This window comes from Anabrus simplex, chromosome 3 (assembly GCF_040414725.1).
Source record: "Anabrus simplex isolate iqAnaSimp1 chromosome 3, ASM4041472v1, whole genome shotgun sequence".
NCBI lineage: Eukaryota > Metazoa > Arthropoda > Insecta > Orthoptera > Tettigoniidae > Anabrus > Anabrus simplex.
The window spans coordinates 435,553,325-435,576,049 of NC_090267.1; the positions used below are offsets into that span (position 1 = coordinate 435,553,325).

General features: G+C 37.8%; 1 protein-coding gene across 1 annotated transcript in view; it reads right to left on the reverse strand.

Annotated features, from left to right (window-relative positions):
• Positions 1–22,725, reverse strand: part of Nup98-96 (nuclear pore complex protein Nup98-96) — a 474,154-nt gene that overhangs the window by 262,227 nt on the left and 189,202 nt on the right. The window contains exon 15 of the mRNA XM_067143470.2: positions 8,677–8,930. Within this exon, the coding sequence (XP_066999571.1) occupies positions 8,677–8,930 (254 nt within the window). The remainder of the gene's footprint in view (positions 1–8,676; positions 8,931–22,725) is intronic.

Sequence of the window (22,725 nt, forward strand, 5' to 3'; positions counted from 1 at the left end):
TATATATGATCATTCTAATGATATGGCACCATGAAGTTATTCCAAAAGAAAGGCAGGAATCACTTATTGTCCCAATTCATAAAGGAGGGGGTAAGGAAGAATTTCGAAATTATCGTGGCATATCTCTTGTAGACACGGCCTACAAGATTCTGTCTTTTAATCTTTTACAGTGTTTAAACCATTTGCTGAAAATGTTATTGGGGACTATCAGAACAGTTTTCAAAGTAACAGACCCACTACAGACAACATATTTGCAATTAAGACTATTAATAATAAGGTGTGGGAACACAAGGAGTCTATTCATTATCTCTTCATAGATTTCTTCAAGGCATATGATTCAATCCATAGAGAAGGGCTGTGGAACACCATGATGGAGTTTAGGTTTCCCATAAAATTAACATATGCAAACTGTGTATAGATGGTAATGTTAGCTGTGTTTTGCTCAAGGGCAGTAAAACTGGTCGGAGACAAGGGGATGCACTATCTCCTCTCCTATTCAACATTGCACTGGAGAAGATTATCAGGAAATTAGCTCTTGTACCTGCTGGCATCATACTGGGGAGACAACATAAAGTCCTTGCATATGCGGATGATATTGTTCTTATTGGCCGCAATGAATTAGAAATTTGGCAATTATTTGTGGGACTAGAGGAAATGGCAGCAAAAATTGGCTTATGGGTAAACGATAGAAAGACACATCGCACAGCTTACAGAGACCGAATCATGAGGAGGCTGACAGATTGCCTTCAAAGATTGGGAAATATATATTTAACAGAGTAGAGGAGTTTAAATTCTTTGGTGTATTAATCGATGGGCAAAACCAAAGGCAACAGGAACACCAACCTAGAATTAAGAATACAATTAAGACATTTTACTCTATGAGCCCTATATTAGGCTGCAAGTTTTTAACAAGGAATGCAAAAATGATTAATCTACAATACAATCATTCGACCAGTATTTCTGTATGGTTCCAAGACATGGAGTATTACCAAGAAAGACCAGCAGCAGTTGCAAGTCTTTGGACCCTTCAAATTGATAACTGGCAAGAGCAGGCTTAAGATCGAAAAGGATAGAAGAAGATTGTGAGATCGGCAAGGCTACTTCACGTCCCTCAGAAGTCTACGGAGTGGGTGAGGGAGTTTCCCCTTGTCCAGCTCCTGCCAGGTCAGGGTGCTGATGGCACTTCTCCACCCTTGACTCTCTTTCCACCCCTCCTCTTCGGTAATTGTGTTCCATTCCAGTCTTCTTTTCCTTATACTGTTCTTGACAGAGTATCCATCTGGCTCTGGGCCTCCCTCTTGCCCTCTATCTTAGCCTCCAACACTTATTTTGGAATCCTTCCCTATTCTATCCTTAGAAATGTCCAAATCATTTCAATTTATTCTTCTCCATCCTAACACTCAGTTTTCCTATGCCTATTTCTCTTATGACCTCAACATTTCTTACTCTGTCTCTCCTTGTCTTCCCTACCATACTCTTCTCAATGGCCTCAATTATCCTGCACATTAGCTCTTTACACCTCATACGAACTTCTCTGTTCCACACCAAGTTGCATCTTGCATTATTTCACTTCCCAAACATTTCAAGCATACAACCACCTCAAGGTTTTGTCCCCTGATTCTAACGATTCCTTTTCCTTCTTTTTCTCCTCTTGCCATCACCACTGTTTTGCTCTTCTCTACACTGATTTTCATATATTTCTCAATAATGACATTCAAAGCCTCTATTTGGATTTGTAGTTCTGTACTGTTCACTCCCAAGATCACTGTGTCATCAGCAAACAATATTTTCATATCCCCTCTATATGTTGCCTGTTTCCTATAGAATTTCATCCACAACTATTGTAAATATAAGTGGAGACAATACACTTCCCTGTCTTAGTCCAGCTTGGATTTTAAAACAATCTGTTCACTCCACCGGAGTCTGGACACAACAAACAATTTTTATACATAGCTTTCACCAGTTCCCTTGGTCCGACTCGTTGGCTGAACGGTCAGCGTACTGGCCTTCGGTTCAGAGGGTCCCGGGTTCGATTCCCGGCCGGGTCGGGGATTTTAACCTTAATTGGTTAATTCCAATGGCACGGGGGCTGGGTGTATGTGTTGTCTTCATCATCATTTCATCCTCATCACGACGCGCAGGTCACCTACGGGTGTCAAATAGAAAGACCTGCACCTGGCGAGCCGAACCCGTCCTGGGATATCCCGGCACTAAAAGCCATACGACATTTCATTTCACCAGTTCCCTTGATTGCTTCCTACATCCTTTTCTTTCCAGGGTTTCCCCCACCTTTTCTTTATTAACACTATATATGCTTTAACTAGATTAAGGAATACCATCACCAGATATTTTCCCTATTCTCACTGTTTTTCCTTCTTTAATCTCAAGATAAATATAGGGTCTACTGTTGACCTTCCCTTAAGAAAGCCATACTGCTCTTTTTCTAAATTTCCTTACACCCTTCCTCTCGTCCTCCTTTCTATTATTCTCTCCAACATTTTGGCTTTGTGAGTACAGTGTAATTCCTTTATAATTGTCACATACCTTCCTGTCACCTTTCTTAAATACTGGCATTATTATACCTTTATACCAATCATCAGGTACTTGCTTTTTCCTCCATATACACCTTAGCAGCCTATACAACTAACGTACACTGATAGGTCCTACTGACTATTATTTTCATACATATTTCATCCATCCCTCTTGCTTTTCCTGTTCTTCGTTCAACAGCCATTTCCACCTCTGCCATTGCATTATCACTCTCCATTTCTGGATCATCCTCATTTACCACTAAAATCCCTTTTGCATCATTTCATCTTCAACTGACAGATATAGGACTGCATGTCAGTCTCTTACCAAACTGGAGTCCCTGAAACCTGCAGGGGGTCTACCACTGGTAGGACACTGTTATGCAAGTGGAACTCTGGGACATGGTGCAGAGGCCGATGTTGACAGAAGTACAGAGACGAGGATTTAGCCACTAAAAATCAAAAACTGTGTTTGTACAGCCCATCTGTCAAACTGGTTAACCTTTTAAGTGCTGAGTTACCAGTTGACTTTTTGGTACCTCAGTGCTGAGTTTTTTCATTCGTATGTAAAATTTTTTGTAGAAGCCTCAATTTTGTTGGTTGTTTATAAATCTAATGCAAATGGAAAATCCTACACTTCTGTTCAATATTATTTTGAGAAAATAAAAAATTATAGTTATGTGCCCATGCGTGCATTATCTTTATACAAAGTAAAGAGCCCAAAATAATAATATTACCTAAAATCTGTAGGCAACTAACACATGTAACTTCTTACAAGTATACAAGTTAAAATACCTTTCCATACCTGGAATATGGTGAACAAATGTTTTCTACTGGTTTTTGGTGATGCCTATTTGTTCAACTATGCTATCTGCACCAACTCCACTGGCACAACATTTCTAACAAAATCAATGATTTTCGGGTTTTCAACAAACACTACTTCGCCCTCAGAGCCTGTCACAATTACTTGAAACTCTGGTGAAGAAAAGTAATCCGTCTGCAACGAAAATAGTGATAAAACAGTTTTGTACTCACCGTGTTTTTCTTCTTTCGTTTAGAAGGAGGCTCTGTTTCTCTCTCACATACAATATTTTTGGCATTCCCTCTTTCACTCTCACTTTTAAAATCACTTAACAATTCATTAAAATGATCATCTCCATCACTACTTTCCGCTGTGGTTAATAACTGAAGATTCTGTGATCCGAAATAACATCACTGTAAGAGAAACTAGACTGTTGTTCCTCCTTGTTTGTTTACATCACAGATGAACTCCACAGACGTCTACAAAAAGCTCTGTAACTTACTTTCCAAAGCTATAATCTCTGATCAATTAGTTCTACATAATGCCCAACAGATGGCAGAACATGTCAGCGATCCAATTCGCACTCGAAAGTGAACTGGGAAACTAAAAAAAAATTCTCGCGCACCGTCTATAGACAGGCGTAGCAGTGGAGGACTGGCCGTGTCAGCCCGTCTATAGGCTGGTGTAGCATTCATCGGGTTAATAGCTTCCTGCAGCTGCCTCTTGGCAATCACCATCCTTTCTGAGCTGAAATGTAGAGTTATCGTATAATCTCAAATACCATCCACACTTTTTTCCCCAAAATATTGGTTCTAAATCTTGGGTGCTGGTCGTATTCGAGCCGTTCATTCTCGTAAATATTTACTACTAGCTCATGTACCCGTGTTTCGCTACGGGATTCTCAGTAAGACTAATTTGGTGGTTTTCCTAACTGAATTAAACATAGGTCATTATAAAAACGTCAGTAGGAATGTAGCGATTGAAAGCAATGTTATCATATAAAATACTCGATCAAATGAAAAACCGCACACTTTCTGACTTTCAACGAACAGTACTACGGTACCGATCTAACAGTCCAAAGTTCCCGAGCTAGAATAACCAGGTCGCAGACTGCCGTGAACACTCCTCTGTCATTATTCCGTTAAATATGCACACTACTCATTCCAATCAGTGCCTCAGAGTAGGGATTGAATAGCTCGAATGCTATGATGAACCAGTGTGTTACGTACCAGTAATATCAGAAAATGTATGAACCAGGGGAATGGCATGCTAAAGAAGAAAGTTATCTAACTCTCCAGCTACTTCCTGCCAATATACAGGCAGGCTGTTACACTCGGTATGATCAGGCGAGTTGGCTGTGTGGTTAGGGGCGTGCAGCTGTGAGCTTGCATCCGGGAGATAGTGGACTCGAACCCCACTGCTGGCATCCCTGAAGATGGTATTCCGCGGTTTCCCATTTTCACACCAGTCACACCAGGCTGTACCTTAATTAAAGCCTACGCCGCTTCCTTCACACCCCAATTCCTTTCTATCCCATCGTCGCCATAAGACCTACCTGTGTCGGTGCGATGAAAAGCAAATTTAAAAAAACCTCGGTACGCTGCAGTAATCCTATCTATCGGGGATGAGTGGAAACAGAAGACAAAAAGCACATCACAACAAACAATGGTCAATGTAATGTTATTGTTGATATTTATTAGCTTTCTATATTGCAGGCCTTCACATTAGTTTTCTTTCGACTCTGTGATATTAGGGCGTCTTACAAAATTATTTATATGGTAGACTTTAGTTCTTTATTCTCAGACGTTACATACCTATTATCACTAATTCTGTTTATACGTTTTCTCGTGACTCGGCGCTGATATGGACTTAGTAACAAAAATCCAAATTCATGAATATCTCTGTGGTTATATGCGGTACGGTAACAATGTATAAGACATAAGTGATTGGAAATTTAATAACTTCTTATATAACTACTACTAACTTACGACTTAACTCAAGTTATGTTAGTTATGTAGTATTTATCGATACGACCACTAATAACATAAATAACTTATTTGAGAATTACATTTCAGGCCTTCCCCTAAACTACCATTTCACCCGGCGTCAATAAAATAATTTAGAGCCTAGATTGTAGTGGTTCATCACCCAACTTTACATTCCGATTTTCATTAAATTCTCTTCAGCCGTTTTCTCATCATGCATGTACATATATACATACATACATACATACATACATACATACATACATACATACATTACGGAAAAGTAAAAAATGCATTTCCTTGTTACTGTGGACATGACCGATACAGAAATATCATTCTTTTCAAATTCTTAGCAATGTACAGACAAAACTCTTATTTTATATATATAGATGTTAACATGGAGTATTGAAACAGATTTGAATACGATTACCGTACTCAATATACCACATGTAAACGGGCATTCAGGTCTTATTGTGTTTAGTTGCGTTCTAGAAAACAATACAGTTAGAGTGGCATGTAAACAAGAAATGTAAGGTAATGAAATACGGTAAACCAAAGAATATGGGTAAATATGTCGTAAATATGACAGCCGCTGCTGCAGATGCCTGATCGTCATTTGTTTCACAAGTGTTGCTGGCATGCAGGGTGGGCGAATAGGCGATCTCGCGGTATATCGTACTTTGCAAGAGTCGAGACTGTTGGTTATGGAAGTCTATCTCACTCACACTCCAGTTACTATCTGTTCTGTGAAAGTGCTGTCTCGATAGTGAGCGACAGATTCAAAACTGCGCCTGCGGTCATTTACTCTGCGTGAGAAACTTAAGTTGTAAGCGAAGCTGAAATATAAGGAAATCGTGCCATTGACAGAAAGTACGATACTGATGAATTGTGTATTCATGATTGGCGGAAGAAGAAGGAAAAACTTCTAAAAAGTAACAGCGATCGCAGAGCGTTCCGCGGGCGGAGTGAAGTGTTTCCGGAAATAGAAGGACGACTCCACAAATTTGTGATAGAAAAACGTGAGTTAAGACATGGTGTTTCTAGCAAAATATGTCAACTGAAAGCACTAGAGATCTCAAAAGAACTCAAAACACAGGGTTTTACTGCAATCCGCGGATGGATCCGAAACTTTTATCGGAGAAAGGGATTGTGCATTTGGAGACACATCTGTTTCACATCTCCCTGGGGCGTATAAAGAAAAGTTAACGGCCTCTCAGTGTCACATTCATTAGAGGAAGCAAAATTCCTATTTGCTGTCACAGATTGCGAATGCTGACCAGACACTTGTCTATTTTGAAATGCCATTGGAAAATACAGTGGATACGAAGGGTTCTAAAAGTGTAACCATGAGAACAGGTGGTAACGAAAAGCAGCGATGCATGCTAATGTTGAGCGTATTAGGGGATGGAACCAAACTCCCTCCATATGTAGTTCTGAAAAGGAAAACACTTCCGAAAGGAAACTTCCTGTTCGGTGTTATTGTAAGACCACACGAGTCCGGCTGGATGGACAGTACGTTAGTTGAGGACTGGGTGAAGTGCGTTTGGCAACGTCGCCCGGGAGCTTTGTTACAAAAACGAAACATGCTTGTGTTTGGACAGTTACCAAGGACATACAACTGATGCCGTAAAGGATATGACGAGGAAAAGAAAAACCGATCTTGTGATAATTCCCGGAGGACTCACTTCTATTCTACAGCCGTTAGATGTGTGCATGAACTGGCCTTTGAAAACTGCAATGAAACTGTTGTACACCGAATGGATGTCTGATGGTGATCACATAAAATCAGCTTCATGGTCCATAGCGCACTTCAATAGATTCACAATTAAGTATTTATTTTCTACCTAGTCGATACAATGATTGCTTAAGGCAATTTTTAATGCTTAAATGTGGTACATGTTTCGTATATTATCAATATCTTCAGCCACATAACACTGTTTAGATGAAAAATATATAAATTGACAAAGTAATGCTTTAGAGGACAGTGTTATCTGGCTGAAGATGTTGATAATATACGAAACATGTACCACTTTTAAGCATTAAAAATTGCCTTAAGCAATCATTGTATCGACTAGGTGGAAAATAAATACTTAATTGTGAATCTGATGGTGATCCCGCGTTAACACCAACCAGACGAGCGCAGAGACCTGAAGTGGGATTAATATGCAGCTGGATCAAGACCGCATGAGCGCGCATTCCCAATGATTTAGTGTTCAAAAGCTTTAAGAAATGTGGAATTTCAAATTCAGTGGACGGCAGTGAGGGCGACTATTTGTGGAAAGATGCCAGTGACGGAAGTTCCTATGGTGAAACTTCAGATGACTGTGAATTGTGAATGATCCGAGTATTGGACCGATTTTATTTACGATTTTTGTGATGATTTCATTAATTGTAACCTGTTTGAATTTATATTTGTGGCAAATTTGAAGAAAATTAAATAGGTATGTTATTCGATTTTTAATGTTTTTCTGTATTTTCCCGTCTCAAATTTAGGGTGTGGGTCTTATTAGGTGGCGGGTGGTATTCGGGATTATATGGTAAATAGTGTACATACACTGACTGTAGGTCAGAGCTCCGGCCCTCTCAAGATCAACTCGCTTGTGCGTAGAGAGGAATCAATACGGAAGATGATCGCTGGAGAAGTGCATGAATATTGATAAAAGATAAAACCTAACATGCTCGAATTTGCCCATAACAACGGATGAATCAGTAAAAAGGTTCTCATTGTAATAGAAGAATATTGCACAGATTAATATAGGAAATGTTGAAGGGCATAACAATGTCATTAAAACAGGGGTTCTCTTCTACTGTACTACAGCGGCCGCATGTGTATCAGAGTCCAACATCTCACTTTAGTCCTAAGTGCCCGAGCTCTAAATTCCTCCTCTGCTTCGAATCATACTTAGCAAGCTTATGACTTCTTTTTCATAGCTTTTTAATGTCCCATAACCAAAATGAATAGAAATAAATATTAGAGAATTTTAACATTTCCTTAATGCTAAATGTGGGTTTTGTCTTATTGTGAATTACATTAAATCGAATATACAATTGCATTGCTCTTATGGAATAATTTTTGGGACTTGAAATTTCTTTCGATAAATGTGGGTTTACGTTAAAACGAGGTCATGCAAAATAGGGGTTATAATGTGCAGTATAGGATTTTTATCCATCTTATTCAATACACAGTGCTGTTCAGTTCCTCACAAATTTCAAATCTAGCATTTTACAGAGTAAATGGTAACCAATGGACCACAGAACATATTGCAAGACTAGGAAACAAAGCTCAGTCTCAAAAAAACAAGAGGGTTTGAAATATCACGGAAATCATATGCTCATTTATAGAAAAATAACTACAACTTACTTTGAAAACCCAGGATCCTGTCTGGGGCCTGTACTCCAAAAACCGAGTGTGGAGTTTAGCACACACTCGTTGCAATTTAGCCTCGTAATTCATTTCTGCAAGACGCTCTGGATCAGTTATCGGTTCATGCAATGTTTTGTCTATAGGCCAAACCCGATCCAAAGTAACTTGTGCTTTACGATTCAGACCTTCTCCTACTGGTGGTTTCCTTGTATCATCAGGATAAAGCACTATTTCCTTGTGTCGAAAGTGTACTGCAAGGAAACAAAAAGGTTACATTCACTTCAAATATCACAAGCCAGGGCTTAACGGAACCTGGTAACTTCTAAGTTCTAACTTTGACAGCATTGTACATGTTTACATTCTAAAATGGTTAACATGTTTAAATTTCTTTGCTTTAAGAGAAAATTAGAAAGGGAAACAAAAAGTAGAGAGAAAAAAAACAAACAATGCAACTTTAGCCTACCAACTCGCAAATGCCCTAGATGGGAAAAGTGAAATGCCATAAGCAGAAGGGGTCGACGGCAAAATGACAAGGCTACCTAAAGTTCTGGATTGATCTGAGAATGAATTGTTACAATCTCACAGTGCAGAAAAAGAGGAAGGACACAGGTAATGTAATATACTAACAACCTTGACAGTGGGAGGGAAAAAAAAAACAAAAAAAAAACACACATTGTGGAAAACAGTGGGTGTGTATGCAAGGATATAAAACTAGATTCTTTTCACATACTGGAATTATTACAAACCCTTGTTAGGACCGGGTGAGTTGGCTGTGTGGTTAGGAGTGCAGCTATGAGCTTGCATCTGGGAGATAGCGGGTTAAAATGCTACTGTCAGCAGCCCTGAAGATGTTTTCCGTGGTTTCCCATTTTCACACCAGGAAAATACTGGGGCTATACCTCAATGAAGGCCATGGCCCCTTCCTTCCCATTACAAGGCCTTTCATATCCATCGTCGCCATAAGACCTATCTGTGTTGGTGAGACGTAAAGAAAAAAAACCCTGTTAGGAAAGCCAAAAGAAAAGTGATTAACATCTTTTTATTGTCTTTCGCTAGGAATTTCTCTTTTCGCTATTTGTTTAACGCTGCACTAACATATCAAAGGTTTTCGGCGACATAAGGAAGGGAAGGTAGTTGTGTGGCCTTAATTAAGGTACAGCCCCAGCATTTTCCTGGCGTGAAAATGGGAAACCACGGAAAACCATCTTCAGGGCTGCCGACAGTGGGGTTCGAACCCACTATCTCCTGGATGCGAGCTCACAGCCTCGTGCTCCTAACCGCACAACCAACTTGCCCGGTGCTGATATGATGAAGGCAGCAGGAAGCATTGGACTACAGTGGCTATACAGACCCCTCAATGCCATATGGCAGGATGAAAGGATACCTGAACATTGGCAACAAGGAAGCATTGTACCATTGTTCAATAAAGGAAATAGGAAGAAATGTGAAAAATATAGAGGTATAACCCTGTTATCCCATGGGCTAAAAATAATGGAGAAAGTCACAGACAAAAGACTGAGGGATATAACAGAAACACAGAGGCAGAACAATATGGCTTTAGACCAAATAGATCAACAATAGACTTGATATTTACAGTGCGAACATAATGGAAAATCATCTGGAAAGGAACTAGAAAATCATCTTCGTACTTTTGGATTTTGGAAAAAGCTTACGATACAGTGGTAGAGGGTTGGCCTTCGGATCACAAGATAGCGGGTTCAAACCCGGCAGAGGTAGTCGGATTTTTGAAGAGTGGAAAAAAGTGCATTCGACAATCCATATCGTACAATGTCGGCATGTTAAAGATCTCTAGTGATGCATTTGGTGTTTACCTGACAAAATTAATTAAAATCTCAGCCACAGATGCCCAAGAGAGTTTTGGTTTACTCTGTCTGCCATCTAGCGGGCCTAGAGTAAAACGGAACGTCGAAATTGACGAGCAGACAGGCTAAGTAAAGGTATAACAGTTTATCATCAAGTCAGAGAGCTTTTATGGAATTACAAAGTACCCAAGAAAACAAAATTAACATTATATAAACAGTATTTCATACAAATTGTAACATATGGACTAGAAACGCTGGTAAGTAATAAGAGACAAGATAGTAAAGATCCAAGCAGTAGAAACGAAATGTTTAAGAATATCGGTTAGAAAGACAAGAAGAGATAGAATTGAATATATTAAAATCAGAGAAGAGCTAAATATAGAACCGTTAGTACAGAACATACAGAAAGCAAGACTGAGATGGTTCGGACATTTAAAAAGAATGGGAAAGGAACAGGTAGCAAGAAGGGAATTGGAAAGAGAAGTTAAGGGAACAGTTGGAAGACCGAGAAGGTTGGTGGATCAGATTTGGCAGGACATTAGAGAAGCTGGATTGAATGTGGCGGGAGTAATGGAGCAGGAAAAGTGGAAGGACAGAAAGGAGTAGAGGAGGCTTGTTAACCAAATCTGGGCCCTGGAGTGGGAAATTGATGATGACTTATTGCTTTTTTTTTCAAGTTGCAGAATTGCACGGTTTCAGTAGAGCAAGTTGTCCGCATAGGACAAACTCCTTACTACAGTTCTACCTAACTAAATCCCTCCCTGCCACATTATACCTCATACCTTTGTAACTTAGCCTTTATCTCCTCATTCCAAGTACTCTTACACCAGCAATCATTCTCACTACTTTCAAGTCTGTTGCCTATAACTTACTAATAATATATAGGCCTACTAAGGGATTCAAGGTAGACCCATTCTTTTATTTTTTATGCTGTAGATCCATGTAAACAATGAAAAAAGAAAGGTGAAAAATTCATTTGTAACTTTTGTAGATTTTAAAAAGTCAAAAAAAAAAAAAAAAAACCCTCTGCAATTTGTGTGATGTGATATTAAAGGGATATGATAGCAGAAAATGTATTTTTTTTTAAAGTATGTTTATATGATAGCTACATGCTTGTACTAAAAATTTGTGTAGATTAATTACCCTATGAGTTAATCGAAGATCTTATAAGAGCCGTACAACCTACTCTGTCAAACCTTATTTTATAAAATCAGTGTGTAATTCGTATTTACAAGCAAATTTGACAGGCAATGTAAGATAGCTGATAGCAAAATGAAATCATTTACCACCTGTGCAACAGCCCTAAATAACATTCTACTGTAGAAGGCCATAGTATTTAGTTATTGGAAAGGCATACTCTTCACTTCTGAAATAGAAGGCAAGGTGCTTGTTATTAGCAGTGTTTGGTACTCATTTTTGGTGAAATTGAAGACAAAGTTTTCATTTTCCTTCAAATGATTCGCAAGGAAAGTATTTGAAAATGGACAGGGTTGGTAGTGTTCACATCAGTAACAATATACAGAAATGCAAAATCAGCACTGAGGTAAGAAAGACAGTCCTACCAGTGCTTTGTGGAAAAATTTGTCACTCTGTACCAAGGAGTTTACCAGTAACTTCAATGGAAGTGCAGAATTTAGGTTAATAGGTTTATTATTGCCAAGTGAGCAATTAGATCAGCTTGCCAGTGTAAAGTTAGGGGAGATGATAGTTTACATATAGTGGTGAGGGTAATAAATAAGACTTGTGTTATTTATATGTAGTTGTGACAAGTATCAGTCTATTACACTGCCAATTTACTCATACAAACAATATTCCAGAAGCTTTTTCTTTATTAAGCCAGTGTACAGGGCACTACCCTCACCTAAACTCCTCACGTAATGTACACATATGTGAATACACAGAACCCTATTGAGAATTTAAATTTTCCACTTCAGAAGGGACAACCTTTCTTCATAGCCATTTGGTAAAATTAGCTGCTTTCAAAGCTGCTGTAGTCTTCAATGATGTAAATAAAAACAGAATTATCATTCTTCCAAAGTTTAGATTTGGACCTGGATTTTTTGCAAAGAAGACAGTACGGAAATTTGGCAACATGCTTGTCATGAAAGTGATATGTTAATATTATGAACATGGCACAATAACAAAGAAGAGAAGAGTCAACAAGAGATTTGCAGAGGAACATGAGGGAGAGAAAGAATGAAGTTATGGGGGACATTAAACAGTGAAAGGAACTCTAAATGCTTTTCCTTCTTTTTCTCAATTTCATAATATTCAGAACATGTGTGCATTTTTCTTTCTTTCAAAATTATTTACAGGATTGTAAAGAAACTTGACATACTACTTCTACATTAGGTAAAGTAAATTTTGACTGAAAGTGTTTCTTGATAAGTCTATTATTTTGATAGGTGGGGTGTTACCAAGTGGTATGAAAAAATAATTTAAAAGCTCCATCTAATAAACACCTCAAAATATCATTTGAAAAGACAGTAATTATGTCCCAAAAGTCAGCATCACTTAAAAAATAAGGTAAAGCATAAATAGTATTTAAGTCTTATACTGTAACTGAAGTACAATGAGCCACTGTTGTAAGGCTTTTGTTGCAATTTTTGCCCAGTCAAGAATTCTGGCTGTAATGCCCTATGAATGGCATCACATATAATAGGAACAAATCCATTGGTTGTATTGTGAGCAATCCTAAATCTGTAAGATGCAGATATGTACGAGTCACCAGTGGCCAGAAATTTGTAGGACTAAATAAAAATATTTCCACTGTTAATTGTACCACCTTCAAATGATGAATTCATTGATGTACATAAACGCATCCTGGTAAAAACTGACACTATGCATCCATTGCTTTCAGTCCTTTCTTTTATCAATACTTTATTAACAACCTGTAGAATACAACGAAATGTACCTGCTACTCTTTCATTTTATATATTTTGCCAGGGACATAGTTGTTTCGGAAGTGAATGTCACTTGTAACTTTAAACCGAAGAAAAAAAAGAAAAAACCCTCGGAATAATTAAATTTAACGATACTGTCAGCCTTTCCTTAAAACTTGTACTTTTCCTGTAATTTGTTTGCCTGATGTCTATTAGCGACTTCATTTTTTTCCATTAATTCCTTATAAATATTGATGAACATTCAGTACTAGTTCCTGAATTTTTCTTCGCCATTCCACAACGAAGGCACAAGTTAGTAGAATTCTCCAAGTCTCACATGTTTAAGGAAAATTTGCCTTGTCCGCGGCGATCGTCTTACCCAAGTTATCTTCCTACATTAGAATAATAGCTTCACCTGAATTACCGCTTCCACAACACATTCTTTTCCACTCGTGAATATGAATACGTCTCTAGCCTGTGCGGTACTGGGTGGGAGTATCAGCTGTTTCCGTGCGGTCTATCCCTCTCCATCGATGACGTGTGTGACAAGGTAAATGAATTTAGGCGTTCGTACTCGACAGCAGTTGGTTGTTCTTGATCATTTGATGCTCTGTGTGACAGGGGGCCAAGACTGGGAAGGAAGCGGCTGTGGCCTTAAGATACAGGTCTAGCATTCACCTGGTGTGAAAGTGGAAAAACACGGAAAACGGTATTCAAAGATGCTAACAGTGGGGTTCAAACGCACCATCTGCTGAAAGAAAGCTCACAGCTGCATGCCCTGAAATGCACAGCCAACTTCCTTGGTGTTTTAGGAAAAATCTGTGAAATACTGTAACTAAACAACTAATGTCAAAGAAAGAGATCAGTAATGTTCTTTGAGGAATGGAAGAATATAAACGGATTTGTCAGGCGAGCAGAAAATTATGGTTGTCCATCAGGAAAGGTAAGAAAAAGATGACACTATGGTGGAATGGCAGAAGAAAAGAGTTAAGGAAAATAAGAAATTGTGAGGAGAAAGGTAAACAAGAAATAAAAATCAGAAGTGGGAACGAGTTTCTGAAGTACATCATAAGAAAGTATCAACTGAAGAAAAACTGGGAATTGTTCTTTCACCATATAAGAGATTATCTGAGAAAAGAAAAGAAACAATTCTGTGGATCTATATTTAAAAATAAAAAAACACAGGAAGTATGAATGTATATACGACAAGGACAGAGTAATAGTGATATAGAAGCAAAAATAAAAAGATATTCTCATGCCTTGTTAAATGGAAGAGGTGGTAGTACTAGAAAACGGAAGATATTTAACAAACAAAACAAGTCACAAATAAAAAAGTAGATGAATTATACATTATTAAGCAATTCTATAGATAGTGTTGCTGTAAATAATGTACTAGGCTTTCACAAAATTTGTTATGACATTTATTTTAATCGCTGTTAAACTTACTGTTGTCTCTGTGCACCATTAATTGAAATGCTTCTCAATATTTTCTATTTTAACTGTATAAACATACTTGGTTGGTTGAATACTAGTTGCTTCTTTGCCAACAATTGATGAAGGCTTGAAAATTAACTTGTAATGAAATGCGGTACATTCTGACCAAAAAAGGAAGGGGGGGGGGGAAAAAAACATCAAATACTGTGTGATGTTGTCCATGATCATTTCAAACAGAATGAATAGTTACCATATGGGAAAGTGGGTAAATCACATCACTACTATACCAGACACAAGACCATATAAAAAAAAAAAGGCAAGAGATACTGTTCCAGAGGAAAGCATATCTAAAAAGAAATGACAACTAGGAATTAGTGATATTATCAACTCCAATAGTAAGAAGAGCTGCATTATGAAACCTAGATTTCAACTAAAATTGAAATTTTTAGTTTATAAATTGGCTTATTTTTTTCTTAACATGAACTTTTTAAGAAAAGAATATTCATTAGGACATATTCTCTGTGGACTATTGTACAAGTGTTTCCTCGACAACCACTTTCAATTGGAAAAATAATTTATATATTTTCTAATAATAATAATAATGCTATTTGCTTTACGTCCCACTAACTACTTTTACGGTCTTCGGAGACGCCGAGGTGCCGGAATTTAGTCCCGCAGGAGTTCTTTTACGTGCCAGTAAATCTACCGACACGAGACTGTCGTATTTGAGCACCTTCAAATACCACCGGACTGAGCCAGGATCGAACCTGCCAAGTTGGGGCTAGAAGGCCAGCGCCTTAACCGTCTGAGCCACTCAGCCCGGCTATATATATATATATTTTCTCATGCGTATTTTGTTTTTAATGTTGTCATTTAATCTTCTTATGCTATTTTTAAGGACACTTTCTCTCAAAGCATTGATACTTTGTCAATATATGAATTTTTCATCTAAACAGTGTTATGTGGCTGAAGATGTTGATAATATACAAGGATAGAGACCTCTGCCTTGACCTGCTTCTACCAGCTACCAAAGCCTACTTGGATGTACTGCAGGAACTCAAAAAGAAACAAGAAATATGGCCAGAGTTTTATTCAATGGATGCGATGATATATAGGGAATGGACACAAGTGAGATATGACCTATGTCATGTATTGACAAGATTTGGCATACACGGTTTCCATCATGGGATACGCCTAACAGTTAAATTCCAAGATCCGGACGATAACTGCCAGTGTAGATTATGCAGAGCCTACTGTGACATATCATCTGATACTGTGCAACAAAAGACAGAACTCTGACAAGTTTCTGTAAGAACTAAATGCACATTGTACATAATTTATCATATTATAATATACGAAACTTGTACCACATTTAACCAATAAGTTGCCTTAAGCAACTAATATATCAACATGGTGGAAAATAAAATAAACTCAGTTGTGAATTCATTAAGTTACTCAATTGCATGTCTGGCTTCCTCAGGAGTCCAGGTAATTATTGCTAGGTCGTCAGCAAAGGCAAGGCAAGGCACTTTATGTTGATTCTCTTATCATTGGTTCCCATACTTATTCCAGGTACTTCCCTCTCCTACGTCATGATGATCTTGTGTAGAGTAGGGATAACCCATCACCCTGTCTTACTCCTGCTCTGATTTGAAAAGGTTCAGAGATTTCACCCATAAATTTTACCTTAGAGGTTGTGTCTGTCAAAGTCTGTTCAATTAACACAGTTGTTTTGCTATCCACACCGTATTCATGCAGTATATTGAACAGGGTGATGCGGTCAATAGAGTCGTATGCTTTTGTTAAAGTCTACGAAAGTGACGAATGTGCGGTTTGACTGGCGGTGTTACAAAATCATCTTGAGGTTCCAGCTCTGTTCTGCGCAAGATCGGTGTGGTTGGTAGCCTGCCTGGTAATCACCAATTAAATGTTCTGTCTGCTGCTCCAACCTGATGAAGAGGGCATGTGAGAGCACTTTGTAGGTGTTTGATATAAGTGAAATACCTCGATAATTGTTTGGATCAGTCTTGTCACCCTTTTCGTGTAGCGAGTGAATCAAAGCGGTTTTCCAATTTGATGGCACGATGCCGGTAACGTGAAAATGGCAACAAATATTTGACATAATGGAATTGTAATATCAAAACATCTACGAGTATTTATTTATTTGGCATATCTACTTGTGTATCGAGAAGTTATCTAACACTATCGCCCATTGTTTGGAACTGTCGTCTAATTGTGGAATTTACCATGCACATTTAATTCAAAAACTATATCCCCTATTATTACGTATTTGCTGGATTAATCTGATACGCCGGATTATCGATCGAGTGCCGTGCGTACTTTGAATGCTGGGAGCTGGTGACTTCCGCCTTGTCTGTGCAAGTGAGAAGCAGTCTGTCTGTTATGTTCGAGCATTCAACATGGCTGTGTTTAGCCATGGTCGTAAAAAGACATCTTGGTGTAGAGGGAAAGCATTAGTAATGGAGTGTTACTCGTCAGGATAAGTGCGAGGACGTTATGGCTATGCCCTTTACTCTTTTCAATACCTTTCAGTGTGCTCCAACCTAATTATTTTCATTTCTGTAAGAAGAAAACTTAGTGTGTGTTTGCCATTTACCGACATGCCTCTTAAATTTGACCTACATTATAACGCACATCCTCCGAAACGCCGGTTCGTTAATTAAAAACTGTAAACATCTGGTAACAAAATTTTATTGTATCGGTTATGGAATAAATTCGTTAAAGTATGTAACTAAATTATGTGGGAATTTGGAATCGCTAGTTATGCGTCTATGAGGTTGTATTTTGTGTGAGTTGTAACTTACTGTGTTGTCGTTCGTACTTTGTCTACTCGTTCTTGGGATTATTATTATCATCATCATCATCGTAGTGATTATTATTATTATTATTATTATTATTATTATTATTATTATTATTATTCTGTTATTTTATTTTGCGTTGATTTACCTTCCTAATTTTTCTTCGTTGTTCGTGCTTGCCTTCTAACTGTGTTGCTATTGCCTTTTCGGTTAATTATTGGATGTGATCGTTATTTGCATTGTTCGGGACTTTAATTAACGACACCTCCTATACATATCCTAGCGTAATCCAAAGCCCCTTCATTCTAAATTACCTAAGCTGTAGGCGAACTGTTTAACAAAAGCTAATGTAATTTCGACTACCACTTACTGGATAATAATAATAATAATAATAATAATAATAATAATATTTTTTTTTAATAATGTCAAGTCTGTGCAAAACTGAAATTTGCTGGTCGATATTTAACTTAATATTTGTTATTCTCTGAAAGTTTTCTTGTCTCATACTACTCATTGTTTGGGGTTCCTTGCCTTTGTTATTATTATGTAATGAGTCATCTCTTCTTGTCTTATCTGATGGTCACGTTTTAAATTTTGGGGCTTTGATGACTATTATGGGATGATGGCTTGGCATCTGTAAATTGTCGCTCCTGTGTGTGCTTCTGTGTTCGGTTTTTATGTGGGAACGTTTACAGTATTTTTTCCTTGATATTTTTCATTTAGTTGGGACTGCTTTCCACTAGTTTTATTATTATTTATTATTATTATTATTTACATATTTTACGCCCACACTGGAGCACTTAAAAAATAAATACATTTGGGTTAATTTCTTCTTTTTCTTCTGCCAGAACTTTCTCATTCTCTCCGACCTCGAAGCCCTTTGTGTGTCCGATATAGTATATTGTTTCCGTTCAACTGTTTTTAGTTTGAGACTTATGCTTTTGTTCTTCAAAATCCTCTTCTCTTTTCTGTCTTTGATTTGTTGTCGAGTTATACCCAATTCTTCTAAATAATCCTGAACTTCTTTGAACCAATTATTATTGATTTTTTTTTTTTTAAAGTAACCAAATAGTTGTTTCAATATCCTGGTGTCTGGTAATCTTGATATGCGACAGAAAAAGGAAATTATTCTTTTACGCATTGTAGATATTATTCATTCACATTCATGATAGACAATGTTGTTAGACAACAATCTCCATTGTCCATCAAATTGGTGTTTTTTATTAATAATTGTTCTAAGAATTCTTCTGTCGGTTTTCTGTAATTTGTCTGTTGTAGATTTTACATTTAATTTTAATAAAGTTTCACTAGCATATGTTGCCTCTAGTTTAACTATGGAATTATAGTGTTTCAGCTCAGTGTTTATCGAAAGACATACATACATACATACATACATACATACATAATTATTATAGACTGTTATGCCTTTCAGCGTTCAGTCTGCAAGCCTCTGAGAATTTACTAACCGTCGCCACAATCCTCGATTTGCAACTAGTGTTGTGGCCTCATTTAGTTCTATACCTCTTATCTTTAAATCGTTACAAACAGCATCTAACCATCATCGTCTTGGTCTCCCTCTACTTCTCTTACCCTCCATAACAGAGTCCATTATTCTCCTAGGTAACCTATCCTCCTCCATTCGCCTCACATGACCCCACCACCGAAGCCGGTTTATGTGTACAGCTTCATCCATCGAGTTCATTCCTAAATTAGCCTTTATCTCCTCATTCCGAGTTCCCTCCTGCCATTGTTCCCACCTGTTTGTACCAGCAATTATTCTTGCTAATTTCATGTCTGTTACTTCTAACTTATGAATAAGATATCCTGAGTCCACCCAGCTTTCGCTCCTGTAAAGCAAAGTTGGTCTGAAAACAGACCGACGTAAAGATAGTTTTGTCTGGGAGCTGACTTCCTTCTTACAGAATACTGCTGATCGCAACTGCGAGCTCACTGTATTAGCTTTACTACACCTTGATTCAATCTCACTTACTATATTACCATCCTGGGAAAAAACACAACCTAAATACTTGAAATTATCAACCTGTTCTAGCTTTGTATCACCAATCTGACATTCAATTCTGTTGAATTTCTTACCTACTGACATCAATTTAGTCTTCGAGAGGCTAATTTTCATACCATACTCATTGCACCTATTTTCAAGTTCCAAGATGTTAGACTGCAGGCTTTCGGCACAGTCTGCCATTAAGACCAAGTCGTCAGCATTGGCCAAACTGCTTACTACATTTCCACCCAACTGAATCCCTCCCTGCTATTTTATACCTTTCAGCAGATGATCCATATAAACTACAAACAGCAAAGGTGAAAGATTACATCCTTGTCTAAGCCCTGTAAGTACCCTGAACCAAGAACTCATTCTACCATCAATTCTCACTGAAGCCCAATTGTCAACATAAATGCCTTTGATTGATCTTAATAATCTACCTTTAATTCCATAGTCCCCCAGTATAGCGAACATCTTTTCCCTCGGTACCCTGCCATGTGCTTTCACTAGATCTACGAAACATAAACACAACTGCCTATTCCTCTCGTAGCATTTTTCAATTACCTGGCGCTTACTGAAAATCTGATCCTGACAGCCTCTCTGTGGTCTGAAACCACACTGGTTTCCATCCAACTTCCTCTCAACGACTGATCGCACCCTCCCTTCCAAGATGCCAGTGAATACTTTGCCTGGTATACTAATCAATGAGATACCTCGATAGTTGTTGCAATCCTTCCTGTTCCCTTGCTTATAGATAGGTGCAATTACTGCTCTTGTCCAATCTGAAGGTACCTTACCAACACTCCACGCTAATTTTACTACTCTATGAAGCCATTTCATCCCTGCCTTCCCACTATACTTCACCATTTCAGGTCTAATTTCATCTATTCCTGCTGCCTTATGAAAATAGAGTTTATTTACTATCCTTTCCACTTCCTCAAGCATAATTTCACCAACATCATTTTCCTCCTCCCCATGAGCTTGGCTGTTTGCAACACCACCATGATGATTTCCTTTTACATTGAGAAGATGTTCAAAATATTCCCTCCACCTCTCTAGTGATTCCCTGGGATCTATTATGAGTTCACCTGAATTACTCAAAACACTGTTCATTTCCTTTTTCCCTCCCTTCCTAAGATTCTTTATTAGTGTCCAGAAAGGTTTCCCTGCTGCTTGACCTAGCCTTTCCAGGTTATTACCAAAATCTTCCCATGACTTCTTTTTGGATTCAACAACTATTTGTTTCGCTCTGTTTCTTTCATCTACGTACCAATCCCTGTCTGCCTCGGCCCTTGTTTGGAGCCATTTCTGATAAGCCTTCTTTTTACGTTTACAAGCTGTTTCATACACTTCATCATTCCACCAAGATGTTCGCCTTTTCCCATCTTTACACACAGTTGTTCCTAGGCATTCCCTTGCTGTTTCTACTACAGCATCCCTGTATGCCACCCATTCACTTTCTATATCCTGAACCTGCCTACTGTACTTTATCGAAAGAGATTTTTTTAAATATGTTGGCCAGGTAAGTTTTTGTGCTTGTTTAAATTTAGTTGTTCTGTGTTCTATCCACTACTGTTTTATTATAATTTAATCTTGTTTGGTTAATTTATGTAATTTTAATTCCAGTTGGAGCCACTATTTTCTTTGTATGTGTGTCCTTGTGTGTGCCTTTGCGTGCGACTTACTGTATTATTTGTTTTGGTAGTGTAGCAAATTTCAATTAAAGCAGTATTAATAGTCGCGGGCCCGCATACTGATGATCAACTTTTTTTTTTTTTTAAAGGAATTTCCATCACGTTTTTGTCCTCCACGCTTCGAATTTTGTGCTACTGCCTCACAGTAAGTAATTGTGTTTTGTTTTCATTTTGTTGTTTGTGAATTTGCATTGTTATCTCCATGTATTTCTTGGCGAGATTGCAATGCCGTATATTTTCACGTAGCAATTACCTAGCGTTTATCGTTCAAATATTCTGGTTCCAACCAATGTTTTAAAATATTATGATCTTTCTGTACATTAAGTTAACGTAATTGACAATTTTATTTAATGGTATCAGTTATGAGTTTCCCAACTTTGATTTTTTTTTTAGGAAGCCAATGTTGATATCAGCTTCATTTTATCTTAATTTAAAATTCATTATAAAATAGCGTTTCTCCCTTTAGTTTATACCGAGTTTTGTTTTTAAAAAGAAAATGCATATTTAACTGTATTTATACCTTTTAAAATTTTCATATTTAATTTATTAAGTAAAATTTCTTTATTTAAATTTCATCCTGTATCTTATTTAGTAGCTAGTAGTATTGACCTGGCAACCTGTCAAACGTTAATGTAAAGATCCTGCCCTTTTTCCTCCATGCTTCGAATTTTGTGCAACTGCCTCACGGTAAGTAATTGTGTTCTGTTTTCATTTTGTTGTTTGTGAATTTGCATTGTTTTCTCCATGTATTTCTTGGTGAGGTTGCAATGCCGTATACTTTCAATGATGGTTTGTAGTTTATAAACCACGAGTTCCCCTCCAATCTTGATCATTTCGGTGATTATCCGAACTTCCCCTGGTGCTTTGTTGCTTCTGAGATGTAATGTGATGCTTTGTATCTCCTCGTGAGTAGGTGGTACCAAGTCTTGGTTTGGAGTAGTTGCATGATATTGGAGTATTTCTGTAGGTGGGTCTCTGTTGCATAGCTTCTCGAAGAACTGCTTCAGGATTTCACAACTGGCCCATGTATTCGTCTCAAATGTTCCATCAGAGCGACTGAAGTAAAGACTGGGCGACTTGAAGTTTGTTAGTTCTTCCCTCAATGTCTTGTAAAAATTTAGCGTATTGCTCCTTCTGAAATCACTATCAATTTCCTTAAATCCTCTGTGATGTTTGTGCCGTGAGAAATCTTCTCCGGCCTGTTTTCGTTTTTATTCACATCTTTGGATGTGTATGTGTTTTGGTGTATCCCTTAATTGGTTCTCTGGTTACCTTAGCCTTAATAAAGCATTATTCTCCGTATCTTTAAATATGGCTCCAGAGTAAGTGGAATTATCTCTGGGGTGCTTGCCCCTCGAAACTCGTTCCCCTTCCCTTGGCTCCATATCCTTG